Consider the following 21,278-nt stretch of genomic DNA (forward strand, 5'->3'; position numbering starts at 1 on the left):
GGCTTGCCCCTGCTTGGCTGACTCTCCCTGCTCCCCACTGCATGACACCTCTGTCAGGAGGTAAGCACTGTAATATATAAATTAGTTTTTGAAATTGGGTGCCACTCAATTCACAAAAGTTATGCAAGGGTGCCTTGAGTTCACTGGGGGGTGCTTAGAGTCTGAAAAGGTTGAGAACCACTGGTTTAGGATTTAGTGGGACTGAAAGTATATTTTAAGGCAATGTGAAGGCTAGGCTTTCACATAGACCAGGGGCTTTCAACCTTTTAAAATAAAAATACCCATGGCGGCCCCCTTTTCAGCAAGTATACCTCCCTGCCTGGGGTGTGTTTTTTGCACCGGTCCTGGAAGCACTGTAATACCAGGTCAATGTGTGGAGTGGATGGAGCACGCTCCGGTTCCACCACCCAATACCAAAAAGAATCTGCTCAATATAGACCTCCTATGGAGGACATATCAGAGACAAGTACCCTGGGGAGCTTGCCTACATGGTCACGCTGCTTCCCCTGCCTGGGGGGGTGACAAGCAGCTGGACACACTGTGGGGGCATGGTATGCAGTGGCAGCACAGCATCTGTGCAGCCCTGCTCTTGCCCTGACACTGCCCTGATCCTGGGAGGCAGTGGCACGGGGTGGCAGCACTCCTGCTCCTGCATATCCCCTGGGACCTTTCAAAGTACCGCCAGGGGTATGCCTACCCCCAGTTGACAACCCCTGACATAGACAATGAAGAAGAGAGTATCAGCAAGTGGGCTGTATGTGACTAATGAAGCAGATTTCCTACTCCCTGGTCTCCTGAAAGTTCTCCCCTCCCCGAATCAGTTTCAGAGACACCTTGTACACAGCTTGGGGGGAGGGGGGAGAGAGTTGGGTTTCCTTGATACAAGAGTGCCACCCAGAGGAAAACTACAAAATGACACAGAAGAGCAATAAGCATAAGGACACACCTCACATTAGCATTCACACTGTCTACAGGCAGCTGAGATTTTATTCCAGTGTCACCTGTGCCATTAACAAAGTTGGCACTTGTGACAAGCCACCCATTTACAAATACGTACACTGTTTTCACTTGAGTTATAAACAAAATTGATGCTTTTAATACTTAATTACTGAGACAATGACTAATACCTACTGGCAGCTATTAATTGGAAAAACTGAAAAAAATCAGACCTATTTCAATACACTAATGAATTTGCATTACTGTTTCTTTCTTTCAAATATTGAAATACACCCAAAAACTAAATCTCAGTATTCTTTGCCAGGGTATCGGTGGGGTCTGATCCAGTGAGGTATTCAGCTCTTCCCCTGACGCACCAACTACAGCAGTGGTAACAGATGAGTGCAGACATCTTAGCTGGACGAAGCCCTGTGTGTCTCAGATTTGACCCCTCTACCCCACCTGGCATACACATACAGTGACAGAACAAAGACAAGCACTCACAGAAGGGATTGGATTTCTTCCAATGTGGAATGAGACTTATTAGAAAGAGGAAGACTATACTCGGATGGTATAGCAGAATAAGGATGTTCTTGGAGAATCATGGATTCAAGTATTTTATATTCCCATGATGGGATTTAAAGGGGAAAAAATGTGTGGGAGGTATCTGGTAATCCCAAGCTACAGGGCTTCTGCTGATCACCTGGAGGTCGGAAGGATTCCTTCCTTTACTCATCTCTCAATAGTGCTTTCTTTGGTGTCTACAGTTTTTTTCTCTTTATCTCTGAAACACTGGACATTAGCCACAGCAAGAGGTGGGACTCTGATTGTGGCACATTGGTCCCCAAACAGTACATAGAAACTTCTTGGGTATCTCGACTGAGAGTCTTGCTATAGACCCAGAGCAAACTGATGACTTGATCTGGGATCAGTAATGAATTCCCCACCACCACCCCGCAGGTCAGACTGGCATGAACTGCTGAGGTATCTTGTCTTCCTGATACATATCCTAGCAGCATCTGCGCCTATCTTAAGCCAACAAATTCCATGACATTGCAGTAGAAAGTCACTTAGTGGAGACTTGGTATTCCCTACCCTTTATGTGTGGTATGCTGGAGGTTTCTCTTTGGCCCCTCCAGTCCCACAGGCTGTGGTGTAGGAGAGCAATGGGAGCACAAAACTTTGTGAAGCCTTTGGGAAACTGGTTGCCTGCAAATGCAGGGGACTGGATTTGATAACCCAGGAGGCTCCTCTGAATCATCTGTTCTTGTGCTGTACTCTGGTCTCCGTTTCACTCCCAGACCCGGTGATAAGAATAGTTTCCAACATTCTGCTTGTAGATTTCTGCTACAGTTTTCATAACCAGTGCCCATAGCCTCAGAGAATAGTGCCCATCCACTGGAGACTTAGTTCAAAATACAGGACAGTGATAATTCGATATTAGAACTCTCAGTATTTTCACAGCAGCAGTCCATTACAGGATGTCATGTTGTAAATCACAGCTTCTATGCCCTCTCTAAAATATTCCCATTTAATCATGGCATGATAAGAAGAAATCCCCTGCCAGGAAGAGCCCAGGAGGAGACAGTATCCTCAGATGCACCCTCTGATATCAGCACAGGTTCAGCACCTCTCAGGATTCCTTCCCTCATGTTTCTGCCCCATCAAAGTGAGGGAAATTTGCTTTCGTATATTATTAGCCAGTGAGGCACATTCAAATGCAAATAGGAGGGTGCTACTCATGACATAACATAGTTATATCCAGTCATCATAATGAAGGAAAAGCAAACACCTGTTTCCTTAGAAACAACTAGTCATGACATAATGGTATGTTGACTTTAAGGGAGGGGGTTTCGGACATAAGCATATCATAAAGAGGAAGAATGGACTGGTGGAGGGAGCTGGGGAAGCCAAGGGGAGGGGTATGTCACAGGAAGGGGAAAAAGGAGTGGATTGTTGACAGATCTTTGGACTTAGAAGAAAGGAAGGGGGTCCAAAGAACCTGGCCTGAAAGAGAAGGGAGACAGGCAGGGAAGAGCATGATATAAGGGCCAGAAGGGACTGGTAGACAGGGGTGGATCTAGGTGGGTGCAGTGGCACCCCCCTGATTCCTACTTGACCAAAACTTGAAAACCAACTGCCTAGGAGGAACAGAGGCAGTTCTAGTCAGGCAGTGCTGAGAAAGTCAATTGGCTTCACGGCTCATTATCATCACCCTGATTCCTACTAATCTCTCTTCACTCCACACATGCTAATGCCCTCTCTTCTTTGTAATGGTCTTGCTGTTTCACTATTCAAACCTTTCTTCTACAATGCTGCTGTCTGTTAGCCATTCCTGGTAATGTCTCTCTTTATTTCACAGCCCTACAGACTCTTTTTTAACTCTAGCTAAAAACCTTAACTCAGGTATGGTAATACTAACTCAGGTGTAGAAATGACTGACAATGAAGTAGTGCAGGCACTGTCAAGATGCTCAAAAAGCTAGATTTTGTTTTGTGAAGCTGAATAAGAGACATACATTTAACTATAATGACTATAGAACTACTGACACCATTTTTGACTATTTTTTGTCAAGCTGGCTGTGTTTTTTAAAACATATATATAATCTAGGAAATTAATGCCCATTTTCAAAGTTATATTTGTTTTTGCTTTGATTTTAAACTGAATAATATAGTGCTAGCTCCCTAGTATTTTAATAAAGCATCTAGTTTTTCTTTAACTGGAAAAAAATACGTCATATGTGATGATATGCCACACCATCTGCATCCTCCTTCTCCAAATCCTATATCCACCCATGTTGTTAGATCATGTAGTCTGGCCTGAAGAGGTAACCCTGGGTCTCAAGAGTAGGTGACAGGCATTGGAGAGGACACACAGGTCATGTCTACACTACTAAAGTGAAGTAAGGCAATGAATGACGCACTGCTCCATGTGTATCTCATTTTGAACCAGATTCAATACAGCTACCTAAGTCATGCCATGCGTGTGCCACTAAGCTCATTTTCTTGGGCATGGTTACTGGCATGTACCTCATACTGCTCCAAGGCAGTTACATTGCTTGTCTTGTGTTTAAGACATCCAAGATGTCATATTGTGCTTCCCTGTATGACTAACATGGCCCAGATGTGATGCAGATATGCAGTCAGGGTTACTCAGGGTGTGGTAGCCCTGTTTAAGTCACTCCCTGCTGCAGTGGAGACTTATTAAGGTGGAAAGTCTGGACTCTCCCTCACTATCTTAGACAGGGTACAAGTCAATAAAGCACAGGTTACCAAGACCTGACTAGCTGCCACCTCACCTCCATCCCAAGCCCAACCCTACTGTGGGGGCACAGGAGAGAGTTTTCCTGTTGCCCTGCTGTTCAATTTTACTTCTAAGGGTACATGTGACTCCACCAGGCTCTCAAACTCTCTGAGAATGCAGATCAGCTGGGAGAGACCAATCAGGTCTGCCAAGGCTACCTCTCCTATTTGTAGGCAAATGGTATACCAGGATCAGAGCATAATTGATTCAGTAGTTGATCCCAGGGAAAAGTACTATTAGGAATGCATTAAGGGTCACAGCAAAAGTGGCTGGGAATGAGGAGCATTATTAGCATATTGTGACCAGCCGCCTCCATGTAGAAATGTAGGAGCTAAAGAATGCTCTATAAAGGGTCAAGTAACAAATATTACCAAATACAACTCAGGGTGTCTGCTGTTATGGCTACATTTTGCCAGTAAGGCACAGCACAGTTGTATGATCCTATAGGAGCTGAGAAATGGATTTCATCTCAGGAGAAAACACTGGACACTGTTGTGCAGGGATAAGCCTGGGGTGAGTGTACCTCATGATTTAGGAGCATAACATTGCTCCCCTAAGTGCACAGGGGCTAGAGTACTGTTTCTACCCTGTCCCTCCCCACCCTACGCACCCCTGAGGGCAGTCTGCAAACTAGTCTGCAATTGGTCCTGGCCTTTCCTCAGGGCATGGATATGTGGGACAGTGGTGGAGAGGAAGGACTCTTTGCAGCCTTTCTGTTGTTTGTGTAAGGAGTTTCTTCTGGGTTTTACAGTGTTGAGGACGTTGTTTCATTGATGTTTTTGTTCTAGTGCCTTTTTTTGAATAAGTTCAGTTGAAAAAAGGTAGAGAGAGGTTTTTGTTTTAGAAGGTAAACCCTGGCTGTAAACTGATTCCCAAGTGGGGCTATGAAGGATAGATTTACTCTCAACTCAACCTAAGCTTTTCCCACAAGGTTTTCACAGACAGTTTGGACACCACCCAAGAATCTCTCTTCCTTTCTGACCATGGCATCAGGGAGAAGTTGTGAGCCTCAAGGAAAGGAGGATTGTTGTACAAGGCAGCTCAGGTTCTTGCTTAATTACCTCCCATCACCCTAGGGAACTGGTGCTCACCGTCTTGGTTGAAGGCAGCCAGCCACTGTGTGGGAACTCACCTTCTCTGGACCAAGCCCAAATCGTAGTTGAACTGTCTTAGTTAACCATGTTTGAAAGGATACTTCTGGCACTCACTCCTGGTCTCCAGGGTCCAGAGTGACTTTGATGTCACCCCTAGGATTCTGCAGCTCAAGGGTGACTGACTGTATACAGTTAGAAGAAGGGATGATGATGACTGGCTTGTTGCCTCCCAGTTCCTACAGGACCTTTCTCTGAGGAGTCCAGAAAAAAATCCTGCCGCTCTTTTCTCTGAAGAAGGCTGCTGCCTTTGTAGAAGAAGGAGCTCTGTTATGACAGAAACAAGAGCAGTTGGAAGTAGAAGGCAAATCAGTAATACTTGTGGAGGAGGAAGGGTTGGCTATAAGCCTCTGCAGACTTTAATTATCAGCAGTTACAGTATAATTACTGCTAACCACAGCTGGCCCTTCCCAATGGGGCATGTGGTTGTATGCCCCCACCACATGATGGTTTCCAGTATTACCTGATTACAGAACTTCTGTTAGGCTGACATCTACAATGTTGCAAAAGGGTTGCTTACCTTTTTGGCATGATCAACTGGCCCAGCACACTGATTTCCTTCTTTCATGTCTCGGGCAAGGCCATCATCTTTCTTATAAGCTTCCTGCTCACTTCATCTTTTCTCCCCTGGATGCAGAGCTTTCATGCTCCAGAGATCTTCCTCAAGATTCATCCAACAGATATGTTCACATCAGTCCCCTCCAGGGGTGACCTTTCCCAGATACTTGATACTTCACACATTTTGCCAATGCCCGTTACCCAGTCTTGAGACTGAGGGCTACCTCTTCAGGCCCAGAGTCAGTCAGAAAAAAATAGCTTGTTTTTAGACCAGTAGCTTTCCCAGCAGTTCTTGTTTTCATGGCCTCTCACTACAATTGTCCCTGAACTACAAGTCCCAGAATTCTTTTGACCAAGGGGGAAACAGACACAGGGGAGTTGAGTCCTCTTTAGGGCCCAGCTTTGTCTGTGTCCCTGATACAGGCCTGCTGGCCAATCAGCAAACAAGCCAGGATAAAATATTGTTTAAAAAGTGGTTGGAAAAAACGTATTTTGCAAAGTTAGATAAGTCAAATGTATATTTCAGGGGTATTTCTGCCTGTCCCATAAATGGTTCTTTGATACATGTAGCTTAGAGAGACAGATGTTTGCCAGAGCCCTGACTGTCAAACCTAGGACAGAATGCTCTCGCGGAGGGCTCCCAGGAGGCAGCCATGATTGCAGGATTTCTAACCTGTGAAGTCTGCTCTGAGCAAGCTGTTCAACTGAACATCCTGGGAGAAGTCTCCAAGGAGCTGCTCAGCTGTGAAATCGTGGCTTTCCCGGGAGAAACAAGATATGGAGGAACTAGAAGCTGAATATAGTGTGTACAGGCTGCCAGGCTTATTGTATTGAGGTGCTGAGTTGAATTTCTGGGAACATGACTTAACTAACACTTATAGAGTATTGGGTTTCCTGGGGTGTGATTGGTTTCAGTTAAGGATGGATGTCACATAAGATGTGTACACAGTAGCTTGCTTTCTACTTCTCTCCCCCACATTTGGTGCCTTGTTCATTTCAGGATGGTTGCTAAAGAAGAAAAAGATGTAAATGTGCTAGGCACCTGAGCTCAAGGTTTCAGTGTTGCCCTACCTGTTCTGACCGTGATTATATGGTCACATGTCTCTCGGGAGTTGTTTCATAAGTTCAGTGATTGTTTTTACTAATATGCTGTTCTGGTTTGTAGAGGTATGCTGTACAACTACCACTGTTTAATAAAAGTCATAAGCCTGCTGTTGTGATTCACCCATAGCTATAAAGTCCCTTCAGTGAACAACACTAGTCAGTGTTCAGTCACCAGAAGTCAGTCCTGTCCTTTCATGTCTTCTTCAAAGAATTCTGGCTTATGGGAAGCGTCCCTACTGTTTATTCAGTTTGTGTGGAAATAAATCACTGTATCTCTCCATGGCAAAATAGAAACTGTTTTGTTTCCATCTACCTTCTTGTGGCAAAGCAAGTGTGAGGAGGAGCACAGCTGATCTGCAGCTATCAGTTGAATGCTGCTAGCTTCAGCACTGTGGCATTGTTCCTCCAGATCTTCCTCCTCTCCTGGCAGATGACGCTTGCAATTTTTTTGTTTTGTTTTCATGAGGCAAGAATTTTAATAGACCACTTAGATTAGCTGATAGAAAAAAAATTGCTGTTCTGCTCCTGCAAACTACCAGACTCATCCCTTCACTTATGTATCTTGTTTTTACCACACACTGAAAAAACTCCTCTGTAAAGATTAAACTATTCCCTTCATTAGCCTAGAATGCTACTTCTCTTTTTGCCATTTCCATTTAGGGATCAACAAATATTTATGTTCTCATTGCAGTGCTCCACCTGAAAAAAGGCCTGGAATGTAGGTTGATAACCCCTGGATAGTGCTGTAGCAATGAAGTTTGGTGCCTGGGGCAAAGCCCACAGCAGTAGCCTGCCCTCACCCCCTGCACAGATCTGGGAGGCACATGCCCCCCCCATGCTTGCCCAGGAATGCATGCAGCAGCAGAAGCCGCCTTTCCCCCTTCCCCAGCCCCCACCCCCAAATGAGCCACTCACAGCTCTGTCCTGTGCCCCGTCCTGGCCTGTTGGGGCCCCTTTGCTTCGGTGCCTGGAGCAGCCACCCTGTTCACCCCTGCTTGCTATGGCACTGCCCATGGACGGGCAGTTGGATGTCCATTTAAATTAGTGAACATTTAAATAGATATATAAATGTGTTTGTGTGTGTGTGTGTGCACATGCATATGTATACACACACACACACACATTTATATACCTATTTAAATGTTCATTAATTTAAATGGATATCCACTATGCATTGTATATGAAGCATACATTATATATAATATATAGAAACACTATATATAGAGAGAGACGGAGAGAAGTAATATATACACACACATATACATATGCATATACTTCTCTTTATTTCTGTCTCTCATCTATCTATCTAAATAGATAGATACAGAAAGGGAAGAGAAGGAAAATGGAAAAAAGATCAACTTGTTATGATATGATCACTTGTTTTCTTGCTAAATTTTCACCTGAAAAACTAGACAGCCAGGCTTGCAAAAGAGAAAGGATGTGACATAAAACACAAGAAAAAGTTGCAAACTGGGGCCTGTCACAATTTTGAGGACAGGTCCATCTTCCATCTGGTGGGCAGTCATCCTCCCTCCCACTGTTCCCACCTCCAAACCCTGAACACTAGGATGTTGCTGGAGAAGAAAAAAGAAAGTTTACAATGTAGGACAGCATCCTGCAGATACAACAGAGAGGTGCTGAATCCAAGGTGTTATGGCTGTCACTCAAGGAATGAGAGCAAAGGGAATGTGAGAAATTAGTGGGAAGAGAGACTAGAAAAAAAGCATGACTGGAAATTCGTAGGATATCTATTTTGAATGGTACTGAGCTGGTCTGAGCATCCACATGTCTCCATGCAAGCCTGCAACTCTGTACAGGCTTCTGAGGAGGCCCCTGAGCTATGTGCTATTTGGGCCTATGAACCATCAACAGTCCCTATAAATAGGGAGGTCCCTGTTCAGTGTCCTGTCCATGGCACCAGATGCCATACAAGACTCTTACTACACACGCCCCTTTCCAAGTGTTTAATGAAGCCCAAGGAACTCCTTCAGCCCCTGCTTCTTCGCTTTGAGTTTCCACTGTGCCACCAATGCCTGCAAACTGTTTAAGAGGTATAATTTTCAACAGTCCCTAGGGATTCAAATACCTCTAGCAATACCAGGAAGGAGGAAGTCTGCTTCACTTGACACTGTGTACAGCACGAGACCATCCATTGTGGGAGAGGAAAGAAAGGAGGGAGAGGTAGGAGAGGAAATAAACATAGGAGGAAGATAGCACATGTGTGTGCTATTGAACCTGCATTTTTCAGTATAGTTTAAGTTTGCACTTTGCTTTTTGAGAATTGATGATATTAAACAAACAAACAAAAAGACAGCAACAGAAAAAACACTTCTACTTTTCATTAGTAGTCAGTGATCCGATTATATTGTCTTGAAATCTCCTCCTTGTATGTATGATATAATGAAGCCCTATGTTTGTTCAAGCAGTTGCTGTCCACTCAGTTGTAAGGAAATAGAAAGCTGCAGTTATGTCAAAGGGCTTTATTGAAGTACAAAAAGTCAGAAACTATATATCTATACAAGTCAATAAAATGACAGCCCATGTGCCCAAATTAGCAAGCACAGAGAGTTGCATTTAAATTGATATTTAACTTGGCAAATAAATAAACCCTTATCCAATTCAAGCCTTATAATTAATCAGGCACAAAATAACCCTGTGCAGATTAGCAGTCCCTTCACTGCATAAGTTTTTAAAAATAAGCACAGCAGGCACTTTAAATTCCTGGTACATATCAGTACGGCATGTTCCATGGTATTTCATTATTGACAAAGCAGTGCATGCATTAGTAATCAGTTACTCATAAAAATCACCATGTGTGGCATAGATGTGAATGCATATGGCATCTTTAATTTCTATTGCTTCTGTTGACCTTGGGCTCATAGTGTTTATGAGGGCTCTTTCTGATTGTGCAAATTGGTTGGGAACTTCATTGACATTCATGGTTCCTACCATGTAAAACTGTCTGCCTCTCATTTTTGCGGATGTGCGGGAAGCAGTAACCTATAGTCATGCACGTGACTTTTGGCACGTTGTCATTCAAATGATTTTGGAGGCAGCACCATTTTGCCCTCAGTTTTCCAAATGTGAATTACCTCACCATTCTGCAACTGGTAAGAAAGGGGTTCAGTTTCATTTCTGGCTGTGCCTTCATTAGCCATGTCAGGAAAGCATGGGCAAAGTCTTCCAGAATTTCAGTGGGCATGAGCCCCTTGTTCATGGTCCTGTCCTTGGAAAGGATTAAGATCCTGGCATGTTCCAGCACATAAATGTCAAATTGCCTTGGAACCTGGTGGTCTGCACCTTGTCAGTACTTTTCATAATGTCATTCATCAGTTTGCCCCTGTAGTGCCCTTTGTAGTTAGTATATTCATGAACTCATTTAGGAGGGCAAACTGTGGGCACATGCACACCATCAGTGTCTCCAGGCCACTTTGAAAACCCCATTCACTGAAAGCCAGCTATTAGTTTAAGTAAAACCCTGAGGCCCATAGCCTACGGGTAAATCACCTTCATAACAGAAATGCAAATTTTCACCATCATCTTCACCACCATGAGGTCAACAGTTGACAGACAACATCCAGACGGTTAGTTGTGGACCTGTAATGTTCTGTGGTAGCCAATGTCTAGAGAACAATAGCAACCCACTTCTGTTGATAGGGCTCTCTCAAACGTGTTGTATAGTGTGGATGGTTGGGGCACAGAGTCATAAAGGTTTGCTTCCTCATATAGCAGTTCTGGAGTGAGCACTGGAAATCTTGGACTTGTAAAATGATGTGATCTCACTACGCTAGTGTAGATGTGGGGATAATTTGACAATTGCAACATTAATTGTGCTTTCCAAATCTGTCTCGTACACACCTACATTTGTCATGCCCAGCATTCTTGTCTCTTCTAATTCTGAAAGCCCTTCCAGTATTTTCACATCATAAGCAGTTTGCCTGAAGCCAGGATGAGCTAATCCAGTTGATCCATGGTTCTGAGTACTGCTACAAATGCACTGAACTAAGCAGCATGTTGGGATAGGTAAACATAAATTTCCACCTTTAGCTGTATTAAGGGAAGACAGGTGGTCTCACATTGTGCTGAATATAACTTCCTAGACGACCTCTTCTCTGTACAGTGCTTGGGAACATGGGATGCATGCCTATTAATCTCAGCCGCATACACAAGTGCCTGTAGTCACAGTGTGGATGCAGGTAATGACAGGTTGGTGCATTTTAGGCAAAACAATTTGAGTGGGAGAAAAGTAGCTTGCAGATCATGCATCAGAGCATGCAGATACCTAACAATGCACTACATGTATAACTACAAGGCCTGTCTGTCCTTTGGAGTATGAGTAGGGTGGAGGTGAGAAGGTACATGGGAGTGAATAGAAAAATATATTTTGCTGGGGGGGATCCAGGAGGTCTCTGAAAACGAGAGTATCATATCCCAATTGTGATCTGTAGGTTACCTTTTTTTAAAAAAAATAAAGATTGGACAAGTATCAAAGCAGTAGGCTGGTATGTTCTATAACTGGAATATATAGACATATGACAATAATATTAATAATTATTTAAGTGCCAACAATGTGCTCAATGTTGAGCAAGAGAGAGACAAATAAATACTGTATTAAGACCAAGCACCCTCAGACACGCTCAAAGCTGAAATAGTCACATCCTTCCACATATATGTTTTGTATGTCCCACTTCTAGAGTTCTTCTTTTGTTGGGCGATGCTAAATTTCAACCGCCTTTTTCCTCTGAAAGGGTAGTGTGGAGAGGTTTCAATATTTCAGTGGAAAATAATGACCAGCATTTTTTTTCTCCATGAAAAGTTATCCCCATTGTCCAACCACCTTGATTGTTGATTAGCAATTGGGCAAAAACATGTATGGGTGGAATGAAAAAAAGTGGACATTCTTGTAATTCTTTCTCTCTCTTCTTCCTAGCTCTGGCTGTGAGTCACTTCTGTGGAACTGGAGCTGGGAGGCACTGCAGTGCTTGACTGGATCAGTGCCATACAAGTCAGGTACATTCTCTGGTAAAGGAAGTGGCCCCTAGATGGGTGGTCAGAAGGTTATTGCTGAAAGTTGCTCTCTCTTCCACCTGGCTGTAGGGCACAACACGACCAGTGTGCGCTGATCAGAATTTAGAAGCCTGGCTGAAGGGTTTTGGGGTCCAGCTGATGACCTGTCTGATTACCAGGACCAGCACCAAGGAGCTCTGGTGCACTAGAAGATATGATCTTCACACATGTAGTAGTTGTGTGATGGCTGCTGAGCTAAGCCACGTGGCTGAGGGGAGAGAATTGAGGCAAAGGGCAGGATAAGTCTAAACATCCTCTTTTGGTCTAGGAGAGAATGGGAACTAAAAAGCTACATGTGCAGACCAAAAAAGGGTGGGGGAAGAAGACAAGACCTTTCTTTTTCATCAGATGCAGCACCATCAGTCTGACTCTCTCTCTTTGCGGCATGAGAGAAACACCATGTGGCCTGTCCCCATGGCCCCTTTCTGACCATTCATTGTCTCTCTGTTCATTGATGAGTTACTACTTGGTGTCTTTCCCACCAGCATACTCTTCATATGGACTTGCTCGAGTTTTAGGCCGTGGAATGGAGAAATCCTTTTGGGGATCAAGGGTCTGAAAAGAAAATGATCAAGTTCTTAGACTTCAGAGTAGAAGAAGAGAAATGCAATTAGACTAGCAGGGGAGAGATTAAACTAAAGAGCAAGCAATATCTCCTAAGAGTATGATCTATTAGACTATGGAAGAGTCTCCCAGGGGAAATGGCTGAAGGCATTCGGCTTGTTGAGCCATTTGAAACAGGAGAGGAGAAAATACTGAAGTAAACAGCAGGGCATGATTCTGTCTTGGGTAGGGCATGTGCTGGTGAGGTAGTATGGAAAAGACATGAACTTTGAAGGCAAGCCCAGTTCTCATAGACTCTGGTTCCTAGGTTCTCACGAATGTTCACTGTGGCTTGTCTCTGGGTCCCTAGTAAAGGCTAATGAGTTTTCATTGCAGCATGTTGCTTGCCCAGGTGAGATTTATACTACAACTCCTGATAACCATGAATTGAGATTCACCATAATCCCATGCAGACAGGGGCACCCTCTCCCCACACAAATGAATAACTTCCACTTCACTGAAGCCTCCTCAGGGCCCACCCATCTCTGCCCTTCTCTTCTCATTCTGTTATCCAATGTTCAAGTCGTGTGTGTCTCTATCTCCTTGGTGAGATAGGTGAAGGGAACTATGTACTCACCTTCAACTGAAAATGAGGAGAATATGTGCTATAAGCTAGGTCTCCATTGCCTTCTGAGAAAAAAATGAACAAAAGACACTGGCTTAGTTTCACAAAATTACTATAGAAATACCATCAGAAATTCCTGGGGGCCTAGCACTGTATGGGTAACTGCTTCTTTTTTCATGCTGGTCACCCTCTATATCAGGGGTGGGCAAAATGACCCACCAGGCCATTCTATCTAGCCCGCAAGGCCCCTAAAAAATTTATAAAATTAATATTTATCTGCCCCTGGCTGCCTGTCATGCAGCCCTTGATGGCTTGCCAAAACTCAGTAAGCGGCTCTCCTCCCAAAACAACTGCCCACCTCTGCTCTATGTAAACAGTAAGCAGGAGCCATGTGCATTTCACAAGACACACAAAGTCATACGAACGAACACCCATTTTCTTATCAAGTAAGCAAAGAATGATAAGATCTTTGTAAAAGACAGGAAATGGGTGGTTGGGGATGTTAACTTTCTTCAGTGTCCCTTGACAGTTGTCCTGTCTCTATCCTGGGCCTACCAACTTAAGTTTCTTCTACATGCACACATAGCCTTTCACTCTCCCTAGCTCCTCATCACACACATTCTCATTAACATTTGATTTGGTCCTGTGTTAGTAGAAATGAGATTTTCATAGAGAACAGGAGCCCTTCCTTCCTTCCCTTTTGATAGGATGATTTTATTTTTCTAAGAAGGTAATAGAAGCAAGATCAGAACTGAAAGAAACAATGCACTAGGTGTGATCTGAATGTCTCTACATGTGCCCAATAAGGGCTAGTAAGTAGGGCTGTGAGAAGCTTCTGATGCTGATTTGATTTGGAGGAGATTCAGCCGGATTCAGTGGCCGAATCTCCCAATCCAAATCGAAACAAGGGACTAATAAAAAGGCCCAAATCCATTCGAAGCTCTCTGAATCTTCAGAAAAGATTCAGAAAGCTTCGATGATTTGGGCAGTCCCTGCCCCCTGCAGCAGGGAGCTGGACTCAGACTCCAAACTGGTAAGTAGGGGGTGGGGGGAGGGCACCATGGGGGGACCTCTACCAGGCCCCATCCCCTGTCCATTCCCCCAGCTCCAGCCCACTTCCCCAGCCCCACCATGGCTGCCCCACCCACCCTAGCTCCCGGTGCTTTAAAAAAAAAGCCCCCACTTATCAGGTTCTGCTGGGCAGGGGGGCAAACCCGGCTGCCCCCCACTGCCCCATGTTGCGTGGGGGGCTCTGCATGAGCCCCCAAACCCTCTCCCACTGTCCCAGTCCCCTCCCTCCCATGGCTGCCCTGCCTGCCCCAGCTCCAGCCCTTTAAGGAAAAAAAAAAACCCAACCCCCCAGCTCCTGCAGTGGCTGTGGGGCTTCAGGGGGCTTGTGGAAGAGCCCCCCACGTAGCATGGGGCAGCAGGGATCACACCCCCCACTGGGCAAGAACTGGTGAGTCTGGGGTTTGGGGTTTGTTTTTTTTAAGTGCCAGAGCTGCCGTGGGAAGGGCAGCCGTGGGGGGGGGGGGGGGAACTAGGGCAGTGGTGGAGGGGTTGTGGGGCTCGTGGCAGAGCCCCCCATGCAGCGTGGGGCAGTGGGGGATAGCGGGGATTGCCCCCCCCATCTGGCAGCACGTGGTGAGTCGGGACTTCTTTTTATCAAAATGCCAGGAGCTGGCCCAGGTGGGGCAGCTATTGCTGGGGCTGGGAGAGCAGACAAGGGATGGGCCTGGGTGATTTGGAGATTTGGCAGCAGCCAAAGTTCTGAATCAGATTCAGCCGGATCAATTCAGGACAGTGAGTTAAATCACTGAATCGAATCACTGTCCCCCGAATTGGCCTTATCTGAATCCAAAGCAAATACTAGCCTACTAGTAAGAGTCAAACAAATATGCCATAAATCCTAATATTTTTATTCTCTTGAATTTCCAGACTTGTCTGTCTGTACCAATTTCCTATGGTGCCAGTTTACTCACTCATTCATTATACATCTTTAGCCTCTTCCTTGTTCTTTATCTTTTCTCATCCTCAGCGTGAGTTATTCTCTTTTTCCTAATTATTCTGGAACTCTTTCCCTTCCTATCTGTAGGTCATTCATCTCTTTCACTTTTTTATCTTAAAACATTCTATCCGTATTGGCTCATGATTAGCACACCGCTCTCTCTCTCTCATGATGCATTCTATAACACTGTATACACGGACACTGCTATGATATGAAAGAACATATTTCTTCATACCTTGCATGATCTCCTCCTGGCTATAGGCTCGGTTTTCCATTCCAGAACTCTGCTTTATGTGTTTAGGTTGACAGAAATTATTTTCCAGAGGGTAGTCCTCAGGTCTGCTTGGGCTGGTGAGGAAACAGAGTTCAGGCACTATGTACATGATTAGGAAGACCCAGCCATTGGCCACCAGAGCGATGCTGAGGGTGGGGTCATCCCACATGTCTTGTATGGTTAAGACTCTCATGAGCATGGTGATCCATACCACCCAGATGGCTATGGAGAACAGGGCAGTGAAAAGGATGTGTGCTCCAGACCTCTTCCAGCCTTTGTGAGGACCACAGAAGTTGAACATTGAGATCAGGAAGGTAAGAGCCAGCAAGAAGAGGACATAGATCAGAAGCATGACAAAGTCACTATTGCGTTGGTCCCGAGACATCTGAGTAAAGTTTAAATAGTTCGTCTTAATGACTATGTATTCTATAGCTATGATAATCTGAACCAGAGTGAAGCCAGTGGCAAGAATCAGCAGCACCAAACATGAAATGGGAGTCTTCCCCCTCACCAGCTTGATGAGATTTGAGGAATGAGTCAGGAGACAGGAAAAGCAGAGGGCAAAGAGAACCCCAAAGAGGAAAAAGCGTGTTGGGCCAGTGCTCTCATTTAAATTAATGATGAAGGCAAAGGTAAGGCCAAAGATACCTAAGGTACCTAAGAGGAAAAGGAAATAGACAGGAATCATGTTTCGCTTGCTGTTGTCTTGGACTTTGCAGATGAGGAAAAGGAGAGAGAACATGAGTATGACTGTGGTAACAACACCAGCAGCAGCCAGTGACTCCAGGACGATGCCCCAGGCTTGGTTAGTGTCACAGAGGAGATAATAGTCAGAGCTAATGTTGCCACAGCCTGGAGGAGGTGTTGTGCCAGCCATATTGACTAATGGAACACGCCAAAGCAGAAGTGTCTTCGAAATATCTGTAAAAGAAAGTAAGACAAATGATTAATAGCCATCTTGGTAGGTGTTGTAGGCAGAATGGTTCACTGTACCTCTTCTTATAATGAGGCTTTCTCTAAGAACACAGGATCTACTGACCAATCTCAGTCTCATTTCTTTCTATGACCAGGTGGCATATCACCTGGACAAGGGGGAAGAGATTGACGTCATATATCTGGACTTTGAAAAAGCCTTTCACCTGGTGTCCCATGATTGCCTCATGGAAAAGTTGGCCAACTGCAGCTGCAGCTACATCACAGTCCAATGGCTGAGGAATTGGCTCTGAGATTGGACCCAAAGAGTGGTGTATGACAGAAGTGAATCATCCTGGCGCTCTGTGACCAGTGGTGTCCCCCAAGGCTCCATCCTTGGACCTGTTCTCTTGAATGTCTTTATTAATGATGTGGATGCTGGTGTCAGAAGTACACTGGCCAATGACACCAAACTTTGGGGTAGAGCATCCACACCCTAGGATAGGCTGGTGATCCAGGCTGGCCTTGATAGGCTTAGAAAGTGGGCGGATAAAAACCTGATGACGTTCAATGCAGAAAAATGCAAGGTACTCCACCTCAGGGAAAAAAGTCTGCATCATGCTTATAGGCTTGGCAGTGCTATGCTCACTAGCATCACGACCAAAAGGGACTTGGGGGTCATGGTTGACCACAAGATGAACATGAGCCACCAATGCGATGTTGCAGCTGGTAAAGTGAACAAAACTCTGGCTTGCATCCATAGATGCTTCTCAAGCAAATCTCAAGATGTCATCCTCTCGCTGTACTAGGCCTTGGTGAGGCCACAGCTGGAGTACTGCATTCAATTCTGGGCTCCACAATTCAAGAAGGATATGAAGAAGCTTGAGAGAGTCCAGAGGAGAGCTACACGCATGATCAGAGGGCAAGAGAACAGGCCTTATGAAGAGAGGCTGAGAGCCATGGGACTCTTCAGCCTGGAGAAGTGCAGGCCCAGGGGTGACCTGGTGGTTACCTATAAGTACACAAGGTGTGTGCATCAGGATCTGGGGGAATGTCTGTTCACCAGAGCACCCCAAGGGATGACAAGGTCCAATGGTTACAAAGTCCTCCAAGACCGTTTTAGGCTGGACATAAGGAACAACTTCTTTACTGTCCAAGCCCCCAAGGCCTGGAATAGATTCCCTCCAGAAGTGGTGCAAGCACCTACTCTGGACTCGTTTAAAAAATGTTTGGATACTTATCTTGCTGGGATCCTTTGACCCTAGCTGACTTCCTGCCCCTGGGGCAGGGGGCTGGACTCGATGATCTTCCGAGGTCCCTTCCAGCTCTAAAGTCTACGAAATCTATGAAATCTAATGCAGCAAAATAGACCAATGGCCCATCTAGAATGGCTCTACATCTCAGGCAGTGAGAAATGCCAAATACCACAGAGGAAGGTAAATTTCCCTCATATTGTCCCTAATTATGCAATACTGGGCATGACAACATGTGTGCCTCACTGCATAGCTAGTATTATGGAGTCCCGATGGTGCACGGGTCACCAAAGTAACAAACTACAGTGATGTAGCTGATCGCTACAACAAGGTAGAATCAGCGGGCACTAACCATGATGCCACTGCTGTAGCAACAAGTTACTGCATAGTAGCAATGAGCATGTCAAGAAGTATTATGCACAAGGATGTGCTTAGTCTAAGATTCAATGACCCCATGTTTAGATTTACTAAAACAATTTGGTAAGAACTCAGTCCCACTCCACTATCCTTTTTGGACCAACTGTATAATTGGGAAATATGCCTTTCATGCATTTCCTATGATCACAGCTACAACCTCCCACCAAATCTGCAGATGTTATTTACAGATGTGCTTAATCCTTTTTTGACATTTACTGAAGGTATAGACACACAATAAGTGTATACAGAGTAAGCTGACTTTGTTCTGCAACAATAATACTAAAAAATAATATTTTTTAGAATCACTAGCTCCTGTTGGGACCAGTTCTGAGACCAGCTCCATTGAATTCAATGGAGTGGGATTGAGTTCTTACCAAATTCTTTTAGAAAATCTAAAGGTGGGGGTCACTGAATCTCAGACTAAGCACATCCTTGTGCATATTTCATCTTGACAAGCTCTGTACATGGAGGTTCTCTAAGACCACAGATACAACAAAATGTAAATGTAAATACACAGAGAATCTGGAAGGCAATCCGATGGTAGTGGAGAGAACAGAGTGAAGCCATTGGTACCACGAAGAATAGCGCTGTATTGATTTCTCTTCAACCCCCATCACTAAAACCATAAAGCAGAACTGGATTACCATGGGCATTATAAATTATATTGATTACAGATTTAGCCCCTTTGGTAGCAAACGGCCCACAAACTAACCCTGATTTCTTTCTAATGTCTTTTATGAATTTGGATAAATAACTTCTGTTCCATACAATGTTTTTTTTAAAAAAAGGTGTTCCTCTTGGCTATTTACTGTTGTTGTTTCTGGGAATGTAAATCAACATGCATTGTTTCTGTTTCCATCTTAGACGGTTGAAACTTTTAAAAACAGGAGAACAACCACTTATCAAGGAGGGATAAATGAATAATGTGCCTCCTGTTGGTTTTTTTAGATTAATCATCATTCATGAAACTTTGGGAATTTACAGTCATTTGCACAAATACCTGACGGCTGTTAAAATACTATGAGTAATGAATAATGTGACCCTCATGAATTTTAGAGAAGCAAATTCAGCACATTTATTTACAAAAATATTCACATATCAAATTACTTTACTCTTTGACCAGCTCTAGCAGATGCACAGACAGGTGCACAATGCATAAGCTAACAGGGAGCAAGGACAGGAAAAAAACAGTTGCAGAACTCAGAGACAGTGAGATATTTTGCCCAGCATGTGCTGGTATTGAAAGAAAGATTAGAAATCTACCAGCAAGCAACCAGCATTAGCCAAACTTCAGCCAGACAAAACAGAAAAGAGCATGAAAGTCTCAGAAATGCAGGTCTGAAATCATCTGTTAAGTTTCTTCTGACATACTTTGTATTTATTAATTATGCCATACCGTCGGTACGTTCAGCAGTCTACACGCTTAATTACCCAAGTCCTGACATGCCTTTAAAAACTCAGAGTTTCCTTTTTCTCAGAGCATATGTTTAACAAAGTCTGCAGGGTCTGCCCCTATCTCACTGCAACCCCTCCACAATATTTCAGCCTGTAGATTCATGGGCACTTCTGAATGGATGCAGTAAGGAGTGCTCTTCAGAGGCTAAATCTCTGAACACTTGAAAGTACCCAAAGTCTCTGGCAAGCTTATACACCCTGCTCTGGACAGTATGTCTTTGCACTGTTATCCATATCAGTACCACCACTGTTATCTATACCATAGCCAGATTAAAAACTAACTCAATTTGTCCACCTGAGTTGCAAGCAGAGACCTAGACCCAGTCTTTTCTTTTAGGAGCTAGATCAGACTGTGCTCATTTTAATACTGAAGGGTACAATAGTTGTAAGGAATTTTTGTTTTGTTTTGTTTTTTTGGGGGGGTTATCCATAAACTGCAAAACATTTGCACAAAGAAAGTTAATGCCAATAATTCCATGTTACAGTTCTGAAAGCTCAGCCACAGAGAGGCTAAGGAGCTTATTCAAAGATCAGTGGCAGGATCAGGAACAAAAGCAGGTCTCTTGACTTCACATCCAATGCTCTATCCATTATGCTATGCTACTCACATTTCCCATCACTGACAGAGTCCAGTCTCTATGTACCCCCTTCACTGCAGCTAGAACTGTACCTCCTAGCTGTAGCCTGGACTATACAGCTATAAGTTACCTTTTCTGTTTCCTGTATGGAAGATGAAGTTTCGGTGGTAGTGGCTGGAGGAGAATTCCTAGCGTATTCAGTAACAGAGTAATCTCAGTTCCTGTAACCCTGGGGAAGCAGCAGTTCTGCACTCCCACTCTTATAGGGCAGCTTTAAAAGCAAATGGGATGGAGAGGGTGGGGAACAGACACGCCTATTCCAGTTCCACTGCTCTTGGTGCTGTTATGAAAATAAAATCTTAGTGCCAGGAGATGAAGTAAAAAACCTCTGACGTCAGCAGGGCAGTCACTCCAGAAGCAGGGTGGAGATGGAACCTCTGCCTGTCCCAGTCCCAGGCCTGAATCAAATACCTGTCATCAAAGCAACTGATAAGCTTCACTTCTTTCTGAGACCTGTCACCAGCAGAGCATGTGATTGTGGCAGACCTCAAGCAAGAAAAACAGCACATCATCATACCTGGCACACGTGCTTCCCCACAATATAACTGATCACTGGCACAGCTTTGTGATGAGGAATGGCCCTCTAAACAGCTTGTGTGCTGGAGTTCAGAAGGAAGAGGGATTTGGATCATCACTCCAAATCATGAGAATTCCCATATCTTTTCTCCCTGGAAAGTATGGAAATGTTGTCATTCAGCTAGGCCTATTCTTAAGAACTTTTCTCCTTTCCTTATACTTTTTTGTCCTGTAGATACCATATGGGATTGTGTAGAAATTCATTATCATCTCCTGAAAAAACAAATCTTTTTCCTGATTATTACTCAACTCCAATGTTCCAGGGAAAGTAAGCTCTGATGATGTTTCTATGTACACTGTCAAGCAGCTGAATCACTGTTTCAATCATTTCCTGGATATAAAAAAATATTTCATGTGCTGGACTCTATGACAAATACCATTTTCTTTCCAGTCTGGTTCTGACCAATCCCACACATCATAATGATGCATGTTTGAAAGTGAACAGGGCCATTTGAATG

The 21,278-nt window shown here is 44.3% G+C and overlaps 1 protein-coding gene and 1 pseudogene across 2 annotated transcripts; both read right to left on the bottom strand.

Moving 5' to 3' along the window:
• Nucleotides 1-328: 328 nt before the first annotated feature.
• Nucleotides 329-483, bottom strand: LOC149865976 (U2 spliceosomal RNA; annotated as a pseudogene).
• A 9,034-nt stretch (nucleotides 484-9,517) lies between these two features.
• Nucleotides 9,518-20,448, bottom strand: LOC149865977 (retinoic acid-induced protein 3-like). 2 transcript variants are annotated; one of them, XM_090042761.1, is made up of 4 exons: nucleotides 20,315-20,448; nucleotides 15,531-16,490; nucleotides 13,300-13,352; nucleotides 9,518-12,674 (listed from the first exon to the last, which is right to left on the bottom strand). In XM_090042761.1, the coding sequence occupies exons 2-4, from the start codon at nucleotides 16,444-16,446 to the stop codon at nucleotides 12,582-12,584; spliced, it is 1,062 nt and encodes a 353-aa protein (XP_089898887.1). In that variant the 5' UTR covers nucleotides 16,447-16,490; nucleotides 20,315-20,448; the 3' UTR covers nucleotides 9,518-12,581. The 2 variants fall into 2 exon arrangements, with proteins under 2 accessions (XP_089898887.1, XP_089898888.1); XM_090042762.1 differs by having other exon boundaries at nucleotides 15,531-20,436.
• Between the last annotated feature and the right edge of the window lie 830 nt (nucleotides 20,449-21,278).

This window comes from Crocodylus siamensis, chromosome 4 (genome assembly GCF_052110815.1).
Source record: "Crocodylus siamensis isolate JL-2025a chromosome 4, ASM5211081v1, whole genome shotgun sequence".
NCBI lineage: Eukaryota > Metazoa > Chordata > Crocodylia > Crocodylidae > Crocodylus > Crocodylus siamensis.